Consider the following 22,238-nt stretch of genomic DNA (forward strand, 5'->3'; position numbering starts at 1 on the left):
CTGTTAAGTTCATGACAGTTAACGAATTATCTTTTCTTGGGGTGGAATCTTGAAGTGCCTTAATGCTGATGATATTGAGTAGAAAGCCTGAGGACGTAGAGAAGTTTTGAAAACTCTAGAGAGAATCGCGTCGGGCGCACTTGCCGCCTGTCGTCGGGGGATGATTGTGGCGTGTGGACACGGTCCATCCCCCGGCCACACGCGCCCTGGCCGCCTGGTTTTCGTTCTCACAAAGTTCTAGTCTTGGAATTCTCAGTGGTTTGGTTGACGACAGAGGCGGCCAACGGAGGTTTGCCTTAATGTCGTAATACCCACCCTCCACCCCTGGCAAGTCGCAGACTTCTGGAAAGACCGTCATTTTGGTTCTCACACTGTGGTCAGAGGGACGAGCAGGAATCCTTCCTGACCAAACTCATGACCTTCGGAGCTCAAGTTCCAGCGCCTTAATGTTTTAGTTTTCAAAATGTGGCTGGTGTTTGCCCATAGTTTGGGTCTAGCCCGCGTTTTATTGCCCCCGACACAGAACAGAGCGCTCGCCGGGTCTCCCTCCGGGACTGCGTGCTCAGTAGGGCATGTCTGCCCGGGCGTGGGCAGTGATAGGATGATAAATTAGGACAGGGTCCCTTTTCGTTAACTGGTAATCTTCAGCACCTGAGGGTAGGTGGCTTGTGCACCCATCTCGTTTCCTCTTCTGTGAATTGGGGGTGGTGATGCCACCCTTTCTCGAACAGAACGGGTTCGGGCCTGCGGGGAGGACAGCACCTGCTTCACGTTCTCGGCCTTTGTACGCGTGATCATTCACGTGTGACTGCCAACAAATACCATCCTGCTAGACGTTAATGCAAAGGAACATTTAACTCGAAAAACGTGTTTAGTTTCCCTGCTCCTCGAGTTTTCTGTCTACTGATGGTCGTTGCTAAATGACCCGAACTAGAAAACAGAAAAACAGATGACAGAAATGCAAAAGGCAGTTTATAAATACAGATTTATGGATTTTTAAAATCTGTTTTTCTGCTATAATGGTAGCGTGTATAGGCCTCTGTGTGGACAGAAATTGGGAGAGAATGCTTAGTTGTATTTGGGGAATTAGATTATGGAGAGTCTGTTTTTTTTTTTTTAACTCGATACTATTCTTTGACAATAATTAAAATATGGAAGAATATTGAATTTTCTCCATTTCCTGACACTAACCTCAGGAAGAGCTATTATTATTTTTAAAGATTTATTCATTTATTATTTTTAGAGAGAGAGAGAGAGCAGGGAGGAGGGACAGAGGGAGAGAGAGAAGCTCAAGCAGTCTCCATGCTGAGTGCAGAGCCTGACACGGGCTTGATCTCATGACCCTAAGATCGCGACCTGAGCTCAAATCAAGAGTCAGATGCTTAACTGACTGCGCCACCCAGGCGCCCTGACTGACCCCAGGCCGACTTATGATTTGTTGCTTAAAGTAACAGCGTAAGCGCTTGGCTTGCGGGACACGCATGGGCCCTGCTGTGGCGAGTGAGTCCGGGGACCGCCCCAGGGCACGGAGGCGGGGTTTCCAGGTCAGTTGGCTGAATTTTGCCTAATGTAGACACCATGTCACCACCACTGCCATTAAGACAGAGAACATTTTCACCACGCCCCAAAGTTCCCTTACACCTGTGGTCGCTTCCCAGCCGCCTGCCCCCAGGCACCTGCTGGTCCGCCATGCGTTTCAGTCACTTGCCGCTGTGCCTTGAACAACGCGGTTTGAACTGTGCGCGTCCACGTACACCTGGATTTTTTTCAACAAATACAGTACAGTCCTGTATATGTATTTTCTCTTCCTCAGGATTTTCTTAAAAACATTTCCTCTTTTCTAGCTTACTTTATTCTAAGAATACAGGATAAAATGCATATTACATGCAGAATACCTGTTAATCGATCGTTCGTGTCATCGGTAAGGCTTCAGGTCAGCAGCGGGCTATCAGCAATTAAGTTTTTTGGGGGGTTGAGAAGTTCTATGCAGGTTTTCAACTGCGTGGGGGAGAGCACCTTTAACCCCTCACATTGTTCAAGGGCCAACCGTACTTCAAAAGTCAGAATGCATTTGGGAAACAAACGTGGCCAAGCACTTTCCTTTGAGATGTTTACTCGCTGCTGAAGTATGACCCAGACAGAAAATTGCATGAATTTCAGCTGAGTAACCAGCACCCACAGCAAGAAACAGAACATGACCAGCCCCCATCCCCCCACGCCCCACCTCTCCTGTGCCCCCCTGCAGGCAGGTCCTGACCCTGGGCAGCCTCGCCTTGCTGTCTGAGGCCTAGGGTTGTCGTCAGTGTCCTCCCGCCGCCTCCCCCGCCCCCAGCCTGGAAGGCCCTGGGGCTGCCCGCACTGGCAGACAGGTCAGCGCTGATTAGAAATGCTAAGATGTCCTCCAGTCCCCTTCATGTCACTGCAATGTTGTGTAATCGTTCTTTCTGATGGCTGAGTAATATTCCATTGTGATGGGTAGTAAGGAGGGCACTTATTGCATGGTGCACTGGGTGTTACACGCAAGTAATGAATCATGGAACTTTATATCAAAAACTAAGGATATACTGTATGGTGACTAACATAATAAAAAATTATTATAAAAAAAAGAAATGCTAAGATGACAATTGGATACTCATACTTATTTTGTGATTTGACTTTTTTTAATTTTAGTTTATTGACTCATCTGAAGCTCTGTAAAGATTTTGAAGTTGACAATCACATAAAAGATTTTGCTGCAAAACTGTCTTTGATACCTAGCCCGCCGCCTGGACCGCTTCATTTGGTAATTAAATCTGGAATTTTGTCTTTTCTTTATGAATAGTGAAAGTCATATGACGATGATGGTTTTAATGTTTTAAACTGTTTCTTACGTTCCAGGGTGTTTAAATTATGCTTCTCAGGTTCCTTACAGAATCATCTAATTACGCTGTTTCTAGAGATGCGTTTGCCAGGCGGCCCGTGATACGTGGTGTGGAGCTGGTGATGGGCCCCCTTAGTGCTTAACACACCGGTTCATTTGGTTTATTTGTCTGGAATATTGGGTATTGTATTAAACTGATTCATGTTTTCTCCTGTCCGGGGTGATTAACGAAAAGTACCTGGCTTCCTATTTTTTGATTTTTCCCAGTGCCACTGTGTTGTTGAATGAGTGGCCAAGTGTTTCCGTGGGTCTGGGTTCCCTGGCACGCTCGTCCTGAGATGTTGTTGGCTCTTTCACCAGTCGAGGGTTTCGGGCTAAGGACAGTTGCAGAAAGGCAGCCCACGTTCCCCCTTTGCCGAGTAATGGGCCAAGACGGCTGAGCTGTGATGACACCTGTCTGGCTCGGCATCTTCCAGACTGACGCAACCACCGGGCGCTTCCTCGTTCTCAAACAGGCACCTGCCAGATTAGTGTCCGGAAGAAGGTCATAGATGTCGGCTCTGCTTCACTCAGTCCTTTCTGGAAGATTAGACATAGAGATCTCGGTTCTCTATGTATTTATTATTCACAGTTGAAAAATTAATTTTATTTCGCAGGAGACATGTGATCATGAACTTAAAATGTATATTTTTAATATCACACTACAGTGTGTGGGATGGGGGAGGAAACCCTGCCAGATGCATTCCAGGCCCAGAGACAGAGCAAGTTGCCCCAGTACCTTGGTTCCGCTCCCAGAAACCTTTGTAGGGACGTTTATTGGGTTCTTGTTTTGTGCAAGGCTCTCATCTTTATCATGTGAATAATTGGTATTTTTTTATGGTTCAGTGAAGTCATCAAAGTTTCTGTTCTTGCTCTAATCACTCAACAAGTGTTCCCTGAGGACCAGCTAAGCAGTGAACAAAGCCGAGTTCAGGGCAGTTTGAGGGTTAACCGTATGTACTATGTTCCGCCTTTGAGCATGAGTAATGCACGAACCGCACCCATACCCATCTTCTGTACCTCGGAGTCTTGGATGAGCTCATATTTGGTTCTCCGACTTTTACCACCCCCGCGAGAAAGTTTCCTGGGGGTCGTTCTTGATGCCTCTTCTCTTCACCCTGCATTCCATCCATGGCTCATCCCTGACCGGCCAGCTCCCCGCGTTTGCCTCTAGTTGGCCACGGCCACCACCCCACGCAGGGCCACTGGGTCCCACCTGCGTGACTTGGGGAGCCATTGGTCTGGCCACGTCCATTCTTGACCCTTCATTCAGTTCATCCTTTGCATAGTGGCTGCAGGGCCACTGGGTCCCACCTGCGTGACTTGGGGAGCCATTGGTCTGGCCACGTCCATTCTTGACCCTTCATTCAGTTCATCCTTTGCATAGTGGCTGCAGGGCCACTGGGTCCCACCTGCGTGACTTGGGGAGCTATTGGTCTGGCCACGTCCATTCTTGACCCTTCATTCAGTTCATCCTTTGCATAGTGGCTGCAGGGCCACTGGGTCCCACCTGTGTGACTTGGGGAGCCATTGGTCTGGTCACGTCCATTCTTGACCCTTCATTCAGTTCATCCTTTGCATAGTGGCTGCAGGGACTGTTAACATCTATCCATTGGACTCTCCTCTTGTGCGTAAAAGCCCACAATGGCTTCTCGCTGCGTAGCTGCCGCAGTCCTGCATCCCTAGCCCCTGTATCAGTGTCCTGCTCTGTCTCATGTCCTCACTCCCTTGCTGACTGTTGTCCAGCCACACTGGATTTCCCTCAGTCCCTCGCAGGTGCTGCCCCTAGGCCCTTGCATATGCTGTTCCTGGAAGTCAGGTTCTTCGGGATGGCCTCTGTGTGACCTCCCACCCGTCTCTCTGTGCCCTGCTCCCTTCCTGCAGAGCCCAGCATGGTCTGCAGTTAGGGCCCGCACACGTGTGTGTTTTGTTCAATGTCCATCTTCTCCATCGGCCTCCAAGCTGCATGAGGAAAAGGCCCCGTTCAGAGCTGCGTTTGCGATGCTGTTACCGTGCCTGCTGCTCCCACAGCTGTCGAGTGAATGAATGAACGGATGGGTCGTGTTTCGGTGTTAGCCTGTCCTGTTCACAGAGCAGGGCCTGCGTCTTGGTTCTTGCGCATTTGTCCGAATGAGCCGAGCCTGGCTCAGACTTGCTGCTGTGATCCCCCTCGTACGGCCTCACCAGCTCCAGGGTCCCCGTTGATACGTGGCCCTGACCCATCTTCGGGAGTGTTGAACCACTGTGGCTGTTCCTTGTTTTGGAAAAACGCAAGGCCAAGGTTCTTCTCTAACCCCGGAGCTGATTCAGCGTGGAATTCCAGAACCCACTACAAGCAAACATTGATGGAGAGGCTGTGTAGCTAGTGGTCGGGAGCTGTGGTTCCTGTGAATCAAGTGTGTGGGTGCCGGGTGGGGCATCTCCTGTCTGCGTCAGGGGCGGCGGCGCCCAGCCTCCACCGGGCCTGGCTTGGTGCCCTTTCGTGGACGGCGCCTGGACCACCGGCCCGAGAGCAGCAGACACCCCGCGTCCCTGGGCCCGCTCTGCCGCTTCTCTGCCCACCAGCGGGTCTGATTTTATGTGCTTTCAGAGCACGGGCCAAGTCGCTGGGTGTGCACGCGAAATGCGCCTTTTCCGTCTCACTCTACCTGACTCACTTCCTGTGTCGCTTTGTGTGCGGATCCTATTGTCTGTGTGGGGCTACAGTCAAAGCTGAACTTTGGAAAGTGTTTCCCCGAAATCTCTCTCCCTCCTCAGTCTCTTCAGCTGTGAGGTGGGGTGGACAGCAGAGCCCAGCTCAGAGGGTGTGGGTCTCACGCACGTGAGGTCGCTGGCATCCCGGGGGCCCAACAGCGTCCCTGGTAGAATGACTGGTGTTTGTATTAGTTTCTACCTGTAGTAGGGAAGCTGGTCGATACGTTTATTTTTTGAAATATTGAGGGGAATTTTTCATATAAACTTTACAATGATTCATAGTTCATCACCGCTGGGAGCATGTAACTCTGCTCTGCCGTGTTTTGTTTTAAATAAAAAGGATGTTACTGTCCACACAGCGCGTCCGCCTTGACTCTGACATGTCTTGCTTCTGTGGGCCAGTGGGTGACAAGACGGTGCCGTCGGGGGGCCCTTGCAGAAAGAAGGCTTCTCCTGCCCTCAGGTTCTTTGCACGAGCGTTCACACAGAGCCGTGGTGACGCAGGTGTGAGCACGTGTGGAAGGCGAACATTTGTTCTCCAGCCAGTGCTCTGCATCTCCCCGTGTGTCCTCCTTCCACACTTTTCCTGGCGGGAGCTTCTCTGTGCTCAGATTCGAATCTTCTCTGTGCTTGCGGCCCGGTGCTCCTCACACTTGGGTCACTCCGTTCTGCTGGTCCCCAGGGCTCCAGGGACGCTCCTGGGTGCCCCCCAAAAGGCTGACACCCACGGTCAGGAACGAACTTGCCAATGAGCTGGAAGGCTTCTCGGTGGAGGGGCCCCTACCGTCCCCCTCCGTCTACCGCATCCTTTTACACAGAAGGGGCATTCTGCAGATACTGAATTTGAATCGAAGTGTAATTTTGAAATACCATCATTGGGAAAAATAAATTCTTTCTCAGCGATTTCTTAAAGTGCATGTCTTTAAGGAGCTTTGACAATTACGTTGAAAATACTAAGAGAATTTGTAATATGCAGTAAGTGTTCTGAGATTAACCCGATCGTGTTTGACTTAGAACCTGTGCTGATGGGGACAGATGTCCAGGTGTCAGTTTATCTTTGCCGATGGGCAGTCTGCTAATGAAGTAAAGAGTTTAGGGAAGTTTGGCCGAAAAAGACATTCAGCACTTGATTCACGTCTGAGCCTTGCTCAGCAGTTCTGTGTGTCTCTGGACTGTTTGGTTCTGTGACATATACGGGGATAGCGTGAGTCTTCAAACACGTATCCTAGGTCAGACACCCTCGGTGCCAGAACGGACAGTCTCAGTGCATTTTGGCCTCTCCTGGAAGCGGCTCTCTGAACTAATTACGGAACTTGGTCGTCACAGATATTTAACATGAAGCCACTACAGATCGTGTTTCCCTCCCGCGCGGACCCTGAGAGCCCGGTCATCGACTTGGACCTTCACCTGCCCTTGCTGTGCTTCAGGCCCGAGAAAGTGCTGCAGGTAAGCGTCCCTCCGGACTGGGGCATCCGTGCTGGTTGGCTTGGTGGGGCATCTAAGCTGTCGTCATCTGGAGGGTGATTCCAGGGCACGTGTGTTCCAGAACATTCCAGAATGTTCCGGAATGTTCCACAACGCACTGGGAATAGTTGCTTTTTGGCTTCAAGCAGACATTCAGGACTGTGCACACCATTTACAAGCAGTGCTTTTGGGGGTTAAAGGGGCTTTCGTTTTGGCAAACAGCAGGGAAACCAGGTGAGACCTAGGCTCCACGTGGTTTTGGTGGCGCGTTCACACGCATGTTCAGTGCATGGCGTGTGGTCAGAGGTGTGTACACAGTGTCGTTGATCTCCCCCAGATCCTAACGTGCCTCCTCACGGAGCAGCGGATCGTGTTCTTCTCCTCCAGCTGGGCGCTGCTACCGCTGGTCGCTGAGTGCTTCCTGGCCTACCTGCACCCCCTGCAGTGGCAGCACACGTTCGTGCCCGTCTTGTCGCGCCAGATGCTAGACTTCGTCATGGCACCGACGTCCTTCCTCATGGGCTGCCACCTCGACTACTTTGAAGAAGTCAGCAAGGTTAGGCCTTGGCCATTTGCTGTAGAATGTCAGATCCTTGTGACCCCTGTGGGGACTGGTGGGGAGGGGCTTCGAAAGGGCCCCGCAGGGAGGGCCACGCGCCCCGGCCACAGGGAGAGGGTGGGCATTCCTGTCCCTGGGGCTCATGCTCTGGGCTCCACGCACGTGGGGTGCTGTCGTGCGTCTGCACCATCCTCCTGCAGTCCTCCAGGTGTGTTCGAGGCCGTGGGGTTCTGGGCGCCGGGACCCCGTGTCACGTGCCAGTCCCCTTAAATTCCTGGGGCTCCAGCGAGGAGAGTGTGGGTGTCGGCACTGATGGAGCCTGCTAACCGGCCTGGCTGTGGCTGCTTTCTAGTTTTGTGGCCTCGAGTGAGGTGCCAGCCCTTACTGAGCCTCAGCCTCCTTGGCTCTAAAGTGGGCATGTCCTCCTGGGCCGGGCTCTGTGTGGGGACCACCCTGCACCCGCCAGCACAGGGGAGGGGCTTGGCAGACCGCAGCAGCCAGTGTCCCGGTCCAGATCTTGTGTTTCTCTGGTTAAGCTTCTGTTGTTCAGTAATGCTGTGGACCCTCCTACTGGAAGACGCCCGTCCACGCAGCGTGTCACCCACAGCATTAGTGGGTGCGTAGGCCTTGCTGCACCCGCTTGCTCGCCGTGCCTGACCCGCGGCAGAGCGTTCGGCCCTCTTGTGTCCTAGTCGTAAAAGGCAGAGGTTAATGGGATACTTCGGTCGTCAGGGCCAGGGTCCCCAACAAGAAAGCGAAAACAAAACCGCACTAACATCCTGCTTTACAGTGTAGACGAGACCACAACGCATCTTGTCTAGCAGCCTCTGCGGGAGTGACTTTTGCAAAACATCCTGAAACAAAACAATTAACTGTAAAACATTGGTCACTGTCACAGGTTGAGACAGTCTTCAGATGTCAGTCCAAAAGACCAACACGTGAACAATGACCCGCTAGGTAGACAGGGGCACGATCAGAGCCCTGACTGGTACATCGTAGCGGCCAGTCCACGGGGGCCCACACTCAGGATGCTCGTGATCGTTTCTCAAAAGAGCTTATAAAACCCCCTAGATTTGAACGGTAGAATGGCAGCCCTCTTGGGTCCCCTCCCTCTCGGGGAGCTTTGTACTGTCGCTCAATCAACTTTGGCCTGCTGCCCACCACCCTTCGTCTGGTCGACCTCTTCATTCCTCGAAGTGGTCTGACCAAGAACCGCGGGCACGAAGGGAACAAAAATCCTGTAACAGCAGTAAGTGTGGTGGCCTCATTATCGTGGCAGGGATCAGAGGAGCCAATAGCACAGCACTTGGCATACAGTAAGTGTTTAATAACGTACGTGTAGATGGTGAGCTGACGCGAATTTGTAATACACTTGATATTGTTGGCGGGCAGAGCATGTTTGGGTTTTTAAAACACCTTTATTCACATAAGATACCACAGAGTTTACCCTATTAAAATGTGCGATTCAGTGGCTCTTAGTAACCTTACAGAGCTGTGTCAGCTAATTTTAGGCATTTTTAGCACCGCACAGAGAAGCCCCGTATGATCAGCGTCGCCCCACGCTGTCCTCTGCCCGCTCCTCGCCCCCCCACCTACTTCTGTCTCCACGCATTTGCCTGTTCCACACGTGTGGTTCTGGGTCCGTAGCTGGTCTTTCGTGGCTTCCTTCGGTCAGTACAGCGTTTTCTAGGTCCATCCACGCCGTCCATCCACGTAGCTGTAGTTCTGCTGAATAGGATCCCGTCGCGTGAACGTGCCACGGTTTCTTTGTCCGTTCACCGGTCGATGGACGTTAGAGTTGTTTCGACTTTTGACTGTTGTGACCGGTGCAGCTGCGAGCCTTCGTGTGTGTGCGAGCTTCTGTGTGGCCCTGTCTCTCCCCTCCCGTGGGTACACGCCCGCGGCAGACGCTAACCATCCAGCCGCTTGAGAAGAGGCCGGGCCGTGTGCACACGTCCCACCAGCAGCGTGGGGACTGCAGTTCCTCCGCCTCCTCGCCAGCATTGTCCCCGTGTGTCCTTGCCATTCTGGCCGTCCCAGCGAGGGTGACGCAACGTCTCACTGTGGATCTGATGTGCGTTTCCCCAGTGACTAACCCTGGAGCACCTTTGCACGTGCTTACTGCCCGTCTGCTCAGGGCACGTTTCCTCTTGCTGTGGCTGTTTCCGAGTGTGTGCAGACACGAGGCAGGGTCGCGCGTCCCCGGGCACTCCTTCTCGTCCTCAGCGCTCATCCCCTGCAGCCCGCTGCCACGCGGGGCCCAGAGCATTTCAGAGCAAATCTTGGGAAGATGCCCAGGGAGGAGCTCCATGCTCTGTTGGGCCTGGCCGCTCCCAAGGGGGAGGCAGGTTCTTTCCACGGTCTTGTCAAAGCCAGTGACTCACCAAGCGACAACACACTCTGGGGAAAGGCCATTCAGACCTTCATGGGAGGAATGGAAAATGTCTCCCAGTCTGCCTTGCAAATGAGGAAGAAATAGAGCAATGCTCTGAGGCTGAAAATGTGTGTCTTTTTTTTAGTCATTAGGGAAAATACCATCTTGTTTCAGGCCCTTCCCTGGGAAGCTTTGTGGGCACACCCACCTCACAGCTCCCGTCCGCAGTCACGAAGGAAGCCCACTCAGGGATTTACGTGTTCTCGAAGATTTCAGGATAGGCAGCAGGCTGGGGAGCGTGTGTTGGGTTTGGATGTTTTCCTCTGTGGGGCCTGGGCCTCGGACGTGGTCGTGCTGCGCGTGTGTGCGAGAATGCTCACCTTGCCCAGCCAGTGCCGTGTGTTTGCGCTGGAAGACGGCGTGTGCTCGTTTCACGTGCCACCTGGAACACGCATTCAGAGTGGGGCCCAGAGAGAGAGCGGCAAGGCCTTCAGAGAGCCCAGCGCCACATTCCCGGGACTGCCTGGTGCGGACTCCAGTGTGTGACTCAGTGTCTGTGTATCTCATTACACATCAGGCTTTACAGGGAACCCGGGCACGTAGTTCCGAAATCTGAAGTGTGTGTGCTCACTGAGCCCGGGGCCCGGCCCACACTCCAGTTCCGGAATGTTCTCTCCAGGCTGCCTGAAGTGGCCCTCAGAGTGTTTGTACCAGGGCAAGGGAAATCCAGGTGACACGTATGGAATCCTGACTCAGACTGAGGCAGACTTCATCGCATCGAGCTTGTTGACCCGACTCACAGCATATCCTACGTGTTTTGGTAGGGGCAATCTAAGGCGCGGTGTACGTGTTAAATATGGCAGTTTAATCAACGGTGACACTACGTCAGGGAACGCAAAATGTGTTTTTGTGTTTTCGAAGAGGTCTACAATTCAGATTCTTACGTCAGCCTTTTCGAACTTACAGGAAGCTGATGGTCTAATTCTGATCAATATTGATAACGGGAGCGTCACATGCTCGAGTGACGAGGACGTCGATGTCCCTGACATGCCCCTGCTGGCGGCCCAGACGTTTACTCAGAGGTAAAGGTGGGCGTTGTGTGTGCTCGGAACGGCTCTGTCCCACCTCCGTACTTGCCGGCTCTGGGCATCTTTTCCATCTTACGTTCCAGAGCCATGCTTTTTATCTTTATAGTTTGGAAATTATTTGTGAATATTTTAAGGTGAAAGTCATTGGTCCTTATTCTGATCTTGTTTGGATACTGAGGATGGCCCCACCGAGTCAGGTGATGGTCCCGTTACCCAGGAAACCTCCCACCCTGTCTCTGTGCCCCTGTTGTCTGCCTGTGACCTCGGAGCTTCCTTCCCCTCCCACCCGCCTCCTCCCTTCCCTCCCCCCTCCCCCGCCACGAGACAGTATTCAGACCCGTGGGGTGCCCCCGACGTGCGCTGCCCCTGCCGTGCAGCGCAGAGGTGAGCGCCTCACGCCCGTGCAAGACGTCTTCCTGTCTTCACGCCGGCCGCTATTGGCGCTCTCGCTGCCTCCCGCCTTGCTCATGGCTCGGATGGTTTTTCCAGCTCTGCTGCCCCCGACCTTGGCTACCTCAGGCAGCAGCAGCTGCTTCCCGGAAGGGCCAGGTCAGGCTTCGTGGCCTCTGTCGTGGGGGTCGAGGACTTTCTTACCTGAGCTGCTCCTGGGGAGGGTGAAGGAGGGGTCGTTCCCACCTGCCAGGATGCTGGTGCGTCCCGGGGTTGGGGGCATCTGGCCACCGGGGGCGGGACAGGAAGCAGCGCCCTGCCCCCTGAGACGCCCGGCTCCTACTTGCCCTCTGTCCCCCGTCATCCTCCCCTGCATCCGAATGTGTGTTCATGGGGTCCTCCCTGCCGCGCCCCATCCCCCCGCTCTCCCCAGGGCAGGACAGGGACCCAGCTCTCACAGGCGGACTGTCACAGAGTGCCCAGTAGGAGGGACAGCCTTCTCCTCCAGCGGAGGGGTCGTCCCTGCACAGAGCGCGGAGGGGGAGGCCGCCGCCGCAGGCAGCACCATGGCTCTGTATGGAGTCCTTCCCACGGCGCCCCTGTGCTGCCGGGTGTGCGGCCGCTGGGTGTGTGGCCAGCTTATATTCCTTCCGGGTGGCGGGTACCTGAACAGGTCAGCTGGGGTCGGCGGGGCTGGGACACTTGTTTCCAGCAGCAGCTTCTCGTCACATGCAGGGTAAATCCAGAGTGCTCCCTGGCCTGCCCCGGCCTTGCAGACCACTCGGACCGGGTCTCAGCCCTCTCCCCCATGTCCCCATGCCTCCCATGGGGCCTCTGGCCGCTCCCTACCTGCCAGGGCCGTTTGTGTCTGTCTGGCTTTTCACCTTTCAGGTACAAGGTCCTGGAGAGATCCTCTCCAGCCACCAGCCAGGCTCTTGTCTAGCTGTCATGGTCTCTGATCCCTCCTCCCTCCCCCACCCCCACGACCTCCCATTTGGGGTGAGTCTTCTGTTTTTCTCTTTCTTCCCACTTGAGTGTGAGCCCTGCCCTGGAGCTTTGCCTGTGGTCACCACGCAGCCCACACCCAGACGGTGCCTGGTGTGCAGGAGGTGCTCAGGAAACACGGGTGGGATGGGTGTGCGTTGTGTGTATTCTGCATGTAGACCGCAAGCTTGCTGGTTGGTTTCCAAAGCTGCAGTCTTGATTGTGCTGGGGAGGCCGGGTGGTCGAAGGGCAGAGCAGGGGGTACGGGGACAGAGTTCCACCAGGCGGCCGAGAGCCGAGACACACAGGACGTTGGGTGCATCCGATCCTCCCAGGCGGGGTGTGGTGGTGGGAAGTCGCTGGCCAGGAGGCCGCCTGCGCTGGAAACCCTTTGGCCTTCCTGGGGTGGGGAGTGTGTGCGCTCGCCAGGCGGAGCCGGGGGAGGGACGGACTCGGCTCGGGCGAACACGTGCATGGTCCCCAGTGGAGGCCTTCGTGGGTTCCGCACGGACGAGCTGTTTGTATGGAGCAGTGAGTGGACCCAGCCCGGAAGTTGCTGATGGTCTTCTGAGCATCCCGAGTGCTCACGCACCCGGGAGAGCATCCTCCCCCGCCATGGACAGCAGTCCCGGCGCACGGTGTGGGCTGTGGTCAGCGGCCGCCTGTCCTTTTCAGGGTCCAGAGCCTCCAGCTGCACCACGAGCTGGACCTTGCGCACCAGGGCGCCAGCACAGACCTGAACGGGGGGCGTGCCCGCAGGCGGGCCTGGCAGCAGAGACTCAACTGCCAGGTGCAGCATGCGGCCCTGCAGCTGCTCTTCAGTATCTTCAGGTACCGGGGACCGTTTCCGACTCCCTGGCGGCGCAGCCCTGAGCCGACGTGGCTCCAGTCCTCCCCCTCTGGCCCCCAACCACTGGGGGGGTCGCGCCAGCGGAGGGCTTGGGTCTAGCCCGGGGTGGGGACACTCGGGTCACTGCGGGAATGAAGCCCACCATCCAGGCGGCAGCATTCAGGGTCTGTCCCTGTGAGAAAGCCTTTCTCTTTGTCCTCATTCCCGTGGGTGCCACCGTCCTGCGGGGTTTGGACCAGAGCCTTTGTGATTACTCAGCGGCTGTGTTCTTCAGATATGTATTTCCACAGAACGGATAATCGATCAGGAAAAAAGTGAGATCGTGTATTGTAGACAGGTTGCGTTATCTCTGCTCAAAGCAGTGTAATTGGTGTGGACACAAATACGTTATTTTCATTCTGTTTTTTTGAAACAAAATCTTTCACGAACGAGGTTTGTTTTTTTTTTTTTAACACTTTATAAGCTTGATGAATTTGTAAAAAGGCAGAGACTATGAACACAGAGGATCAGACTTCATGTCCCTTACGTAACTTTCTCCCTGATGATGGAAGGAGTACATTGAATGTCCGACACACGGAATGCGGCCTGTGGGCTCGTCGACCCCACGTGTAGACTATGCTTTGGCCGTGGCAGACCGTACGCGTTCACGCGCAGAGTCTGCCTGCCCCAGGGGTCACCCCCCAGTCCACCCTGTGCGTCATCTGCGGGAGGAAGTGGGGGCTGGAAGGGGAAGAAGGCCGTGACGGTCCCTCCTGGGGGGGGAAAGCCGTGCTTGCCTCACTGAGCAGCCGGAGCGGAGGGTATGCCCAGACCCAGCCCTCCCGGGGGCAGGTCCTCTTGCCACGGGACTGGGCTTGCAAAGGGTGCCCTTCTTGTCATTTCTGTGGTGCTAAATCACGACGACTCTCTCACATATTTACACGTATTTCCACACTTAGCCCGTCTTTCTCTTTGTCAGGGAGGTGAAGAACCACCTGAATTACGAGCACCGAGTGTTTAACAGTGAGGAGTTCCTCAAAACCAGGGCTCCGGGGGACCAGCAGTTTTATAGACAGGTGAGGAGCGCGTGTGCGCGTGTGTTCCCTCCTGCGTACATTTCTGTATTTACAGCATTGTTCACGGTACGTTCTTTCAGCATCTGTTAGTATTTTATGAAGTATTAGCGTTTCCAGAAAGTTTGTTTCCGCATGGTTCCTTTGGACCCCTCTCAGTTTTTTGATCTGCTTTTCAGAATATAATTTATCTGTCAGGAAATGCACCCATTTTAAGCGTAGCGGGTGATAAATTTTGACAGACATGGGTGCCTGGGAGCCACCTCCTCGGTCCGGATCGGGACCTCTGCATCAGCGCAGACGGCTCCCACCCCAGGCGCGGGGCCTCTCCGTCCGAGGTGGGAGGCAGCGCTGTGGTTCTGTCCACCCGCTCCAAGCCTGCGGGACGCTTGCGTTCTGTCCGTTAAGAGGAGTCGTATCTGGGGCTTCTAGCTGGCAGGTGGTGCAGCTGGGGCTGACCTTCTGGGTCCTTTAGGGCTGTTCTCACACTTTTCGGGTGGGTGAGAGCAGCCTTTGCCCGAGGGCTAGTTTCCCCCCTCCAGCAGGTGCTGATGCCCCGGCCGTGGAGGGCTCACAGGTCTCCCACTGCACTTCACCCGCCCGCTCCTCTCCGCCTGCTTCTGCGTGCTTCCCCCTCCAGGGCAGGGCCTCCGTGCCCAGCCCAGGTTAGGGGGCCACTGTACAGACTTCTAGAACTCTCCGCAGAGCTGCCTCAGCCCTGAGCTCCAGGCGGGAAGCTGGGCAGCCTGTCGGTGGCGCCCCGTCCAGGTGGTGGCCGGAGGGGTGTCTGAGCCTCACTTCCACGCCGCGGCTCTTCTCATGACTAAGGTGCACACAGGAGTCATTCACACCAGCTGGCAGCCTCTGCCTCTCTCTGGACACGGCCCATGCCCGCGTGTCTGCTCTCTGACATTTGCTGGACATATTCCATGTTCCCCCCATTCGCGGGAGTCCCAGCTGTCGGCTCCCTCTGCACGCACTCCCTGGGACACAGAGCCTGGCCTGCGGGGTGAGGAGACCCGGCCACAAAAGGCACCACTGAGGAGCACAGGGGAGCCCCAGGGATGCACGGGGGGTCAGAGCAAAGCTGGGAGCCCTGTTCACAGCCGGGTCACACCTGTGACAGGTGCCTGGGCCGAGCTCCCTGCCGTCCGCCTCCTTGCCCCATAGGCTCATGGAGAGTATTCCAGTGGTCCCCGTGAGCCTCAGCTGCCACCTCCCATCCTGCTCCTGCCTTCATTCTTCTGCGGGTGTTTTACACATGGGGTTTCCAGCACCTTCCTCGTGGGCCCTGTACCCCTGCAGCCCTCCTGTCACCAGGCTGGGCAGTGGCCTATAGGCCTGCGCCTTGTCCTCTGCAGGCCGCTGGCCCACAGCAGGGAGCAGGGTGGGGACAAGCACCGGCTGCTGGAGGGTCGCCTTGTCCAGCAGCCGGGTCGTGAGAGCCACAGGCGGGTGCCAGACTGTGTGCTTGCTGTGAGAAGGGGGCCGTGGTCCCCAGAGATCTGAAATCAGAGGCCAGAGGGCACTGTGGCTCTTGCCGTCATAAGGGGAGGTGGTTGAGCTTTGAATGTTCGGTGATTTTTCAGACATAGGGTGGCCGACCCTTTGCGACGGCCTGGGGAGGACCTGGAGGCTCGCACTGCAGGTGGATCAGTGAAGACAGCTGCCTGCCTCGGAACTTGTGTCCAAGGAGCCGGGGTCGCGGAGGGGCCAAGGCCGGCGAGGAAGGGGCCGGGCAGCCGCTGCAGGCGCTCCGGCAGCGCGGCGAAGGCCAAGAGCGCAGCGGTAACTGGCCTCCGTGGTCTGTTTCAGGTGTTGGATACCTACATGTTCCACTCTTTCCTTAAAGCCCGGCTCAGCAGAAGGATGGACGCCTTCGCCCAGATGGACCTCCACACACAGTCCGAAGAGGACAGGTGCTGCCCGCAGTGTGCGCGCTCGACTCTGGGGACCAGACACTCGAGTAGCGTGGATTTATTTGGGTGGATGAATGATACATTCGACCAGAAGGTCTCACATTCAGAAACGTAGAACACGTCGGGCTCATCCCCGAGCGTTTCTGTTTGGGGTGGGGGGACACCCAGCATAGTGTGTAGGCCCTGCCGTCCGCTGCTGTCCGCCTTCCCTCTCCCGCTGCATCGCCACCGCCCCCCCATGCTGTTCCAGCTCTTCCCACACTGTTCCCGACAGACTTTGTATGTATGTGTCCCTTCGGGGGTACGGTCTGTCCTCCAGCCACTGGCTACGCCAGGGAGACTCAGACACGGTGCTTCTGCTGTTTTCCACTCGCGTGTGGGAATAGCGGGCACCGGGTGTCGCGTGGGAGAAGAGGCTTAGGCGTTGAGACGTGTTCTGCAGTCGTACTTGAATCTATGAGGTGTTGCTTTTTTCTGACCCCAGATTAAACGGGATGCTGGCAAGTCCAAGAAGACCAACCATTGAGAAGATGGCCTCACGGAAATCCTCGCCACTGCATGTCGCTCACAGGAGAATGGTGGTCAGCATGCCCAACCTGCAGGACATCGCGATTTCTGAGCTGCCAGCCCGGAACTCGTCGCTTCGCAAAGTGGACACCGCGGACTACGGAAGCGGCAGCATAGGTAATAAACCGGCCCCTGTCCTGGCGCTGTTCCCGCCGCTGGGCTCTGACGTGGCAAGTCGCTGGACACAGCCGGGGTCTGTCTCAGGGCAAGGGAAGGGTTTCTTGTTTTTTGTTTTTTAGCAGTTTAATTGTTTGAAATATTTTTAGAATGTTTATTTTGCAAATTTGTTCATTATGGAAAATGACTTCTTACCCGTGTTTTCCATCCGCCAGTCACGCTGCTGTGGCTAGCGGCTCTGCACGGTTTCAGAGTCCCTCGTGTATATGCACGCCCGCGTGTGTGCGTGTATGTGTGTACATATAAAACACACGTTTATACCTATCCCTGTCCGACGGACATGACGACCGTTTGGCCCTAGTGGGCGCCATGCCCACTCTAGATCCTGGGGCACAAAGGACCCGGCGTCCCAGCCTCATGGAGCCGTGCTCCCGGGAGGAAGTCAGACCAGAAGCAGATGAACACAGAGCGTTGGGGTGTGCGGTGTCCCAGCACGAAGGAAGCAGCCTTCTCACAGCAACCCCATGACGGGCTCGGGGGTGGCAGCCACATTTCAGCAGACACAGAGGGAATGACGAGGCCAGACCACCCCAATGGCAGGTGGCAGGAGGACAGACAGCAAGGGCCATGGGTGCCGTGACAGGCAGCAGTTCCGTCTCGGAGGCGGGTCTGTGTGCACAGCCCCGAATGTCAGCCGGGAGTTTCCTTGGCGTGTGAAGTGCCTAGAACACGTGTGCAAGCCCGTGTCTCCCTCCCATGTGAGCTGCAGCAACGCGTGCCACGTGCACCTCGGTATTTACATCCCGGGCCCCTCTCCGCGTGGTTCCATCCACAGCAGCCAGGAGACGCGGGTGAGGCCGGGCGCCGTGAGCTGCGGGGGCCTCGTGGCCGCTGCCCCGGGCCCCGTCGGTGCCTCCTGATGAGCACAGAGCAGAGCGCAGGCTGAGTGAGGGGCCGAGTGCCCGAGAGAAAAGTCCCCAGTGACAGAGCAAGCGTCCTGGAGGCTCCTGCTGGGTCTGAGTCCCCTTACCGCGGCCCCCTGGCTGTGTGACCCCGGGCAGATGGCTTCACCTCTCTGGGCCTGTAGTTCCTCTTCTGTAAAACCCAGTGACGCTTTTCACCCCTGGCCGTGCTCCACTGTGGGAAGGCGCTCTGCCCTCTCTGCCCTCCGAACCTTCACCTGGAGCCCCCCTACCCCTCCCAGGCTCCTCCCTCTCCTCCGGGCTTCACTGGCCTGGTCCTGGTCCCCTGGTGCCACCTGAGAGGCACCTCGGTGACATCTGTGGAAGGAATCGGGGTGAGACACACCTGATTAGGTTGGCTCTGGCACTGAGCGGCTGGGCACCTGGGACGTGCGAAGGCTCAGTTTGCGCGTCTGTACAACGGGTCGATGGCAACGGCTGTCTCACAGAGTAGGCACATCTCGGCTTAGGTCATCAGCTTAACCCTCCCGTGAAGACTCGCTACCACACGTTTCCATTTAGCGCTAGAGTCTTAGCAAATACGATTATCCCTATTCTCAGGGTGCCATAGAAGCGGGGTGGGGGCCCATCCAGCTCGGGGTGTGTGGAGCTCTCTGGAAGAGACGCAGAGGTTCTCGCTTGATGATGCACCCGGGGCCCAGAAACACTGACCCGGACAAGATGACAGGGAGCCGGGTCTGTTTCTCGGGTCTGACTGTGTGCGTGTCTCCTCTCGGCTCTAGTTGTGAGTGTGGCCCCGAAGCCGACGTATACGTTCAAGATCCCGGAGATCCACTTCCCCCTGGTGAGCCAGTGCGTGCAGGCCTACTACTTGGACTGCGTCGCGCTGCTGAGCAAGGCCATGAGCCTTCTGGCCCCCGACAACTCCGCGCTCCTGGCGCGGTACTTCTACCTGCGCGGGGCCGTGCACCTGATGCACGGGCAGCTGCTGGACGCCCTCCTGGACTTCCAGAGTCTGTACAAAACAGACATCAGGATCTTTCCTGCTGATCTCGTTCGGAGGACAGTGGCGTCCCTGTCGGGCCCCCAGCGCGCCCAGGCCGAGCGGGTGCCCGAGCTGCGGCGGCTCATCAGTGAGGTGGTGGACAAGCCCGGAGAGGCCCCCAAGCCGGACGACCGCGTGAAAAACTTCGAGCTGCCCAAGAAGCACATGCAGCTGGACGATTTCGTGAAGAGGGTTCAGGAGTCGGGCGTCGTGAAGGACACCAACATCATACACCGACTGTTTGAGGCGCTGACCGTAGGTAAGAGGCTGGCCGCGGCCCAGGTGGCGGGGTGCAAACACGTGGGGACGAGTCCGCTGATGGTGCTGCGAGCCCAATGTGGGCAGTCACAGGACTGGGGGGGCAGGGCCGCCCTGGGGTCTAGGGGAGCGTGGCCGGAGACCCCGAAGCCACGGTCGGCTCGCTCTGGGCCCCCACTCACTGCGCCATCCCTCAGGCGGTGGGAATGCTTCACGTGACCTGACGGCACAGACGGCAGTGCTGCTGCCTTGTCCCACATTTACTGCCGCTGCCTGGTTCGCTGGGGACCTTTCGCCCCCCCCCCCCCAAAGGGACCACCGTCCCCAACTTGAGCCTGCCCCTCCGACCGTGTCTTTATGTGTTTACTGGACGCGGTACGTAGATGTGTGTGGTTTTAATGACAGGACACATGCGTCCTTCCGCGTCAGTCTGCAGTCGCTCCGTCATTCAGCCTTCTGTCTTCACGACTTACTGTGCTGACGTGTGTGCGTCTGGTTTATTCCCCGGAACTTCCGATGGAGGGGTAGTGGGACAGCACAGTGCCCCTGTCTGGCCGACGGGTGGCGTTCGGGCTTCTTACTTTCCCAGACGCTGACGTAGTGACTTTCACCGCACCTGCTTCCTTAAGTGGCTGTGCACAGGTCTCCCTGGGATTTGTGCCAGGAAGCCCAGTCTGGGCGTGAGCACCGCCATCCTGACGGCGAGCTGCCTCCTTGCCCTTGGGGGCTGCACGGCCCGTGAGACCCTCACGTCCTCCACCGGGTGGCGCCGGTCCTGGATGCTCTGCCGGCTTGATGAGCGCCCGCTCGTGCACTTGCGGCTGCTCTGGTATCGTCTGTCCGTTTCTACATCAGGATGTCCGTCTTTTCCTTACGGCGTGTGGGAGCGCCCCATGTTCCCTGCAGCGGCCGTCCTGTGCCGAACGTGGGCCTGGCAGCATCGCTCCCCAGTCTCGTCCGGGGCTCCACGGGCGGGCTTGGCCGTGCGACACTGTCTTTACACAGACGTGTGCTGCTTCTCCTGCCAGGAGGAATCAGGTGGCTTGTTCGCTGGCCCCAGGCAGTCGGACTGACCAAAGGGCAGGCCAGCCCAGCCCTCACCGGTCACCTCCACGTGCGGGGCTCTGGAGATGCTGTGGAGAAGGGACACCACCTTGGCCCGGGCCGGGCACAGTGGGGCTCGTCTCGCTGGGCATCCAGGAGGCACCCGTGGGGCGGACAGCTTGGGAGGGTGAGCTGTGTCCGAGGGGAGACAGGTGTTCGCAGGGAGCCCTGGGCAGCAGCGCTCGACGGCTGCTGGGAAGGGGGAGCGTGGGCCCCCACGACTCCGGGGAGACCCTGCCCCTTCCCCTTGTGGGGACTTTACATGGACGCCAGGGCCAGCCAGTTCTGTGGCGAGGGCTGAGATGGGAGGGTACGGCCACTGGTGGTCCTGCTCTTGGGGACGACACGTCCAGGCTGTGTCTGGCTGCTCCCGGACGTCACCAGGCTCCCCTGCTCTGGCCTTGGTGCTTCCCGGCACGAGACGCTGATGGCCCCACGTAGCGCTGCTCTCCCGGCAGGAAGAAGAGGGTCTGTCTCCACTCCTGTGGCCAGAAGTGTGTCCCACAGCACGTAGCTGCCTGGGAAGCTTGGTTTTATGGCTGGACACACGGATCGTGTCCAGCATTCCCAGACTTATGCTAGCAGGGACACGGAGGACACCCGGGAGGGCACCGGCAGACATGGCCCACGCTGATGGGACCATCGACGGCCCCGTTGTCACTTCGGTTCCATTCAAATTGCAAAATACATCAGGGAATGGTTCCGACTCTGGGACGTGTGAGCCGCTGGAGGGCAGCGCCAGAGGGACGTTTCGGCCTAACGGCCGCATGTTAGAAAAGCTCTCTTAAGTGAAAGCTGTTACCGTCTTGGAACGAACTGCTCTGGCCTGAGAACACATCTGAGATTTTATTTAGACGATTCCTGTCATTATGTTGTCATTTCACATTTTAATAGACGTTTTGAGGTCTGGTGTTGGCACTGCAGGACCAGTAATTCCCACACCGCAGCCACTCTCTGGGGGTCACAGGGCAGGCAGGCGGACGTGTGCGGGAGCCTGGGGTCCAGTGCCACCGCCTGCACCACGGGATGGGGTGTGTGGGTGACGGGGTACGGGAGGGAACAGCTGGCACCCAGTGCGCGGAACTGGGGACAGATGAAGCGTATGTGACCTGTCCGCACGGCCACGTGCAGGAGCCGTGGCGGTGCATGGTCCCCCCCCCCGCGGTGTGTGCATCGGGCGCGTGGGGAGCTCACAGATGTGCGCGGTGCCCGCAGGCGTGCACCGTCCAGTTCCGTGGCGGCCCCGGAGGGTGTGGTGGCCCAGGCCTGCAGACGGCTGCAGGGACGGCTCAGTTGGGCCAGACTCACTGGTGGCCGTGATATCCAAGTCCCCAGGGCACTGTCCCCCTGACACTGTGTTAACGGAGCCATAGCAGGGACGCGGGGGCACTGGGGCTTCCCGCGTCTTTTGTCCATTTCAGATCCGGTCTCCAGCGGGGCTGGCGGGGGAGGACGCGGCTCCTGCTCTCCCAGCAGCCTCAGCAGGAAGGCACGGCCACCCCCACGCACAGCCGGGGCCCAGCTCCACACTTAACCCCCAGCAACAGCTTTCCTCCCCATGCCTCGGTTTCCTGATTTGTGAACAGCCTGCTAACAGTGCCTGCCTCCTGAGGGGGTGGGAGGATTAAATGGGGCCCCATGTCGTGTGGAGGGGTGCGTGAGTGAAGTGTGTGTGCAGCGTGGCAGCTGCCCGGCCGAGACGAAGGCCTTGGGAGGGAAGGGAGCACGTGCGGTGTTTTATCTGGGTCTTGTGTCCGATGTGTAGAGTTTTCTGGTCCGAGCAGTCTGGACCAGTGTGTGCAGACATGGGCCTATTTCGGAATATACTTGGTATGACTGGAATGTGGGAGCGTGAAGGGCCGGAGGGGCCAGTCCTGGAGGAATTTTGGGCCCGGTGTAGATGAGGAGCCCTGAAGTGTTTGAACGAGAGAGAGGGAGCGCCTGCTTGTAT

General features: G+C 57.0%; 1 protein-coding gene across 2 annotated transcripts in view; it reads left to right on the forward strand.

The window, feature by feature from the left end:
* DENND3 (DENN domain containing 3) overlaps positions 1–22,238 on the forward strand; it is a 52,241-nt gene that overhangs the window by 10,681 nt on the left and 19,322 nt on the right. For both annotated transcript variants that reach the window (XM_048212411.2, XM_048212412.2), the window contains exons 5-13: positions 2,671–2,782; positions 6,920–7,039; positions 7,395–7,613; positions 10,957–11,072; positions 13,128–13,283; positions 14,261–14,357; positions 16,170–16,273; positions 16,758–16,957; positions 18,663–19,184. In XM_048212411.2, coding sequence (XP_048068368.1) covers positions 2,671–2,782; positions 6,920–7,039; positions 7,395–7,613; positions 10,957–11,072; positions 13,128–13,283; positions 14,261–14,357; positions 16,170–16,273; positions 16,758–16,957; positions 18,663–19,184 — 1,646 coding nt within the window. The remainder of the gene's footprint in view (positions 1–2,670; positions 2,783–6,919; positions 7,040–7,394; positions 7,614–10,956; positions 11,073–13,127; positions 13,284–14,260; positions 14,358–16,169; positions 16,274–16,757; positions 16,958–18,662; positions 19,185–22,238) is intronic.

This window comes from Ursus arctos, unplaced genomic scaffold (assembly GCF_023065955.2).
Source record: "Ursus arctos isolate Adak ecotype North America unplaced genomic scaffold, UrsArc2.0 scaffold_6, whole genome shotgun sequence".
NCBI classification, from domain to species: domain Eukaryota; kingdom Metazoa; phylum Chordata; class Mammalia; order Carnivora; family Ursidae; genus Ursus; species Ursus arctos.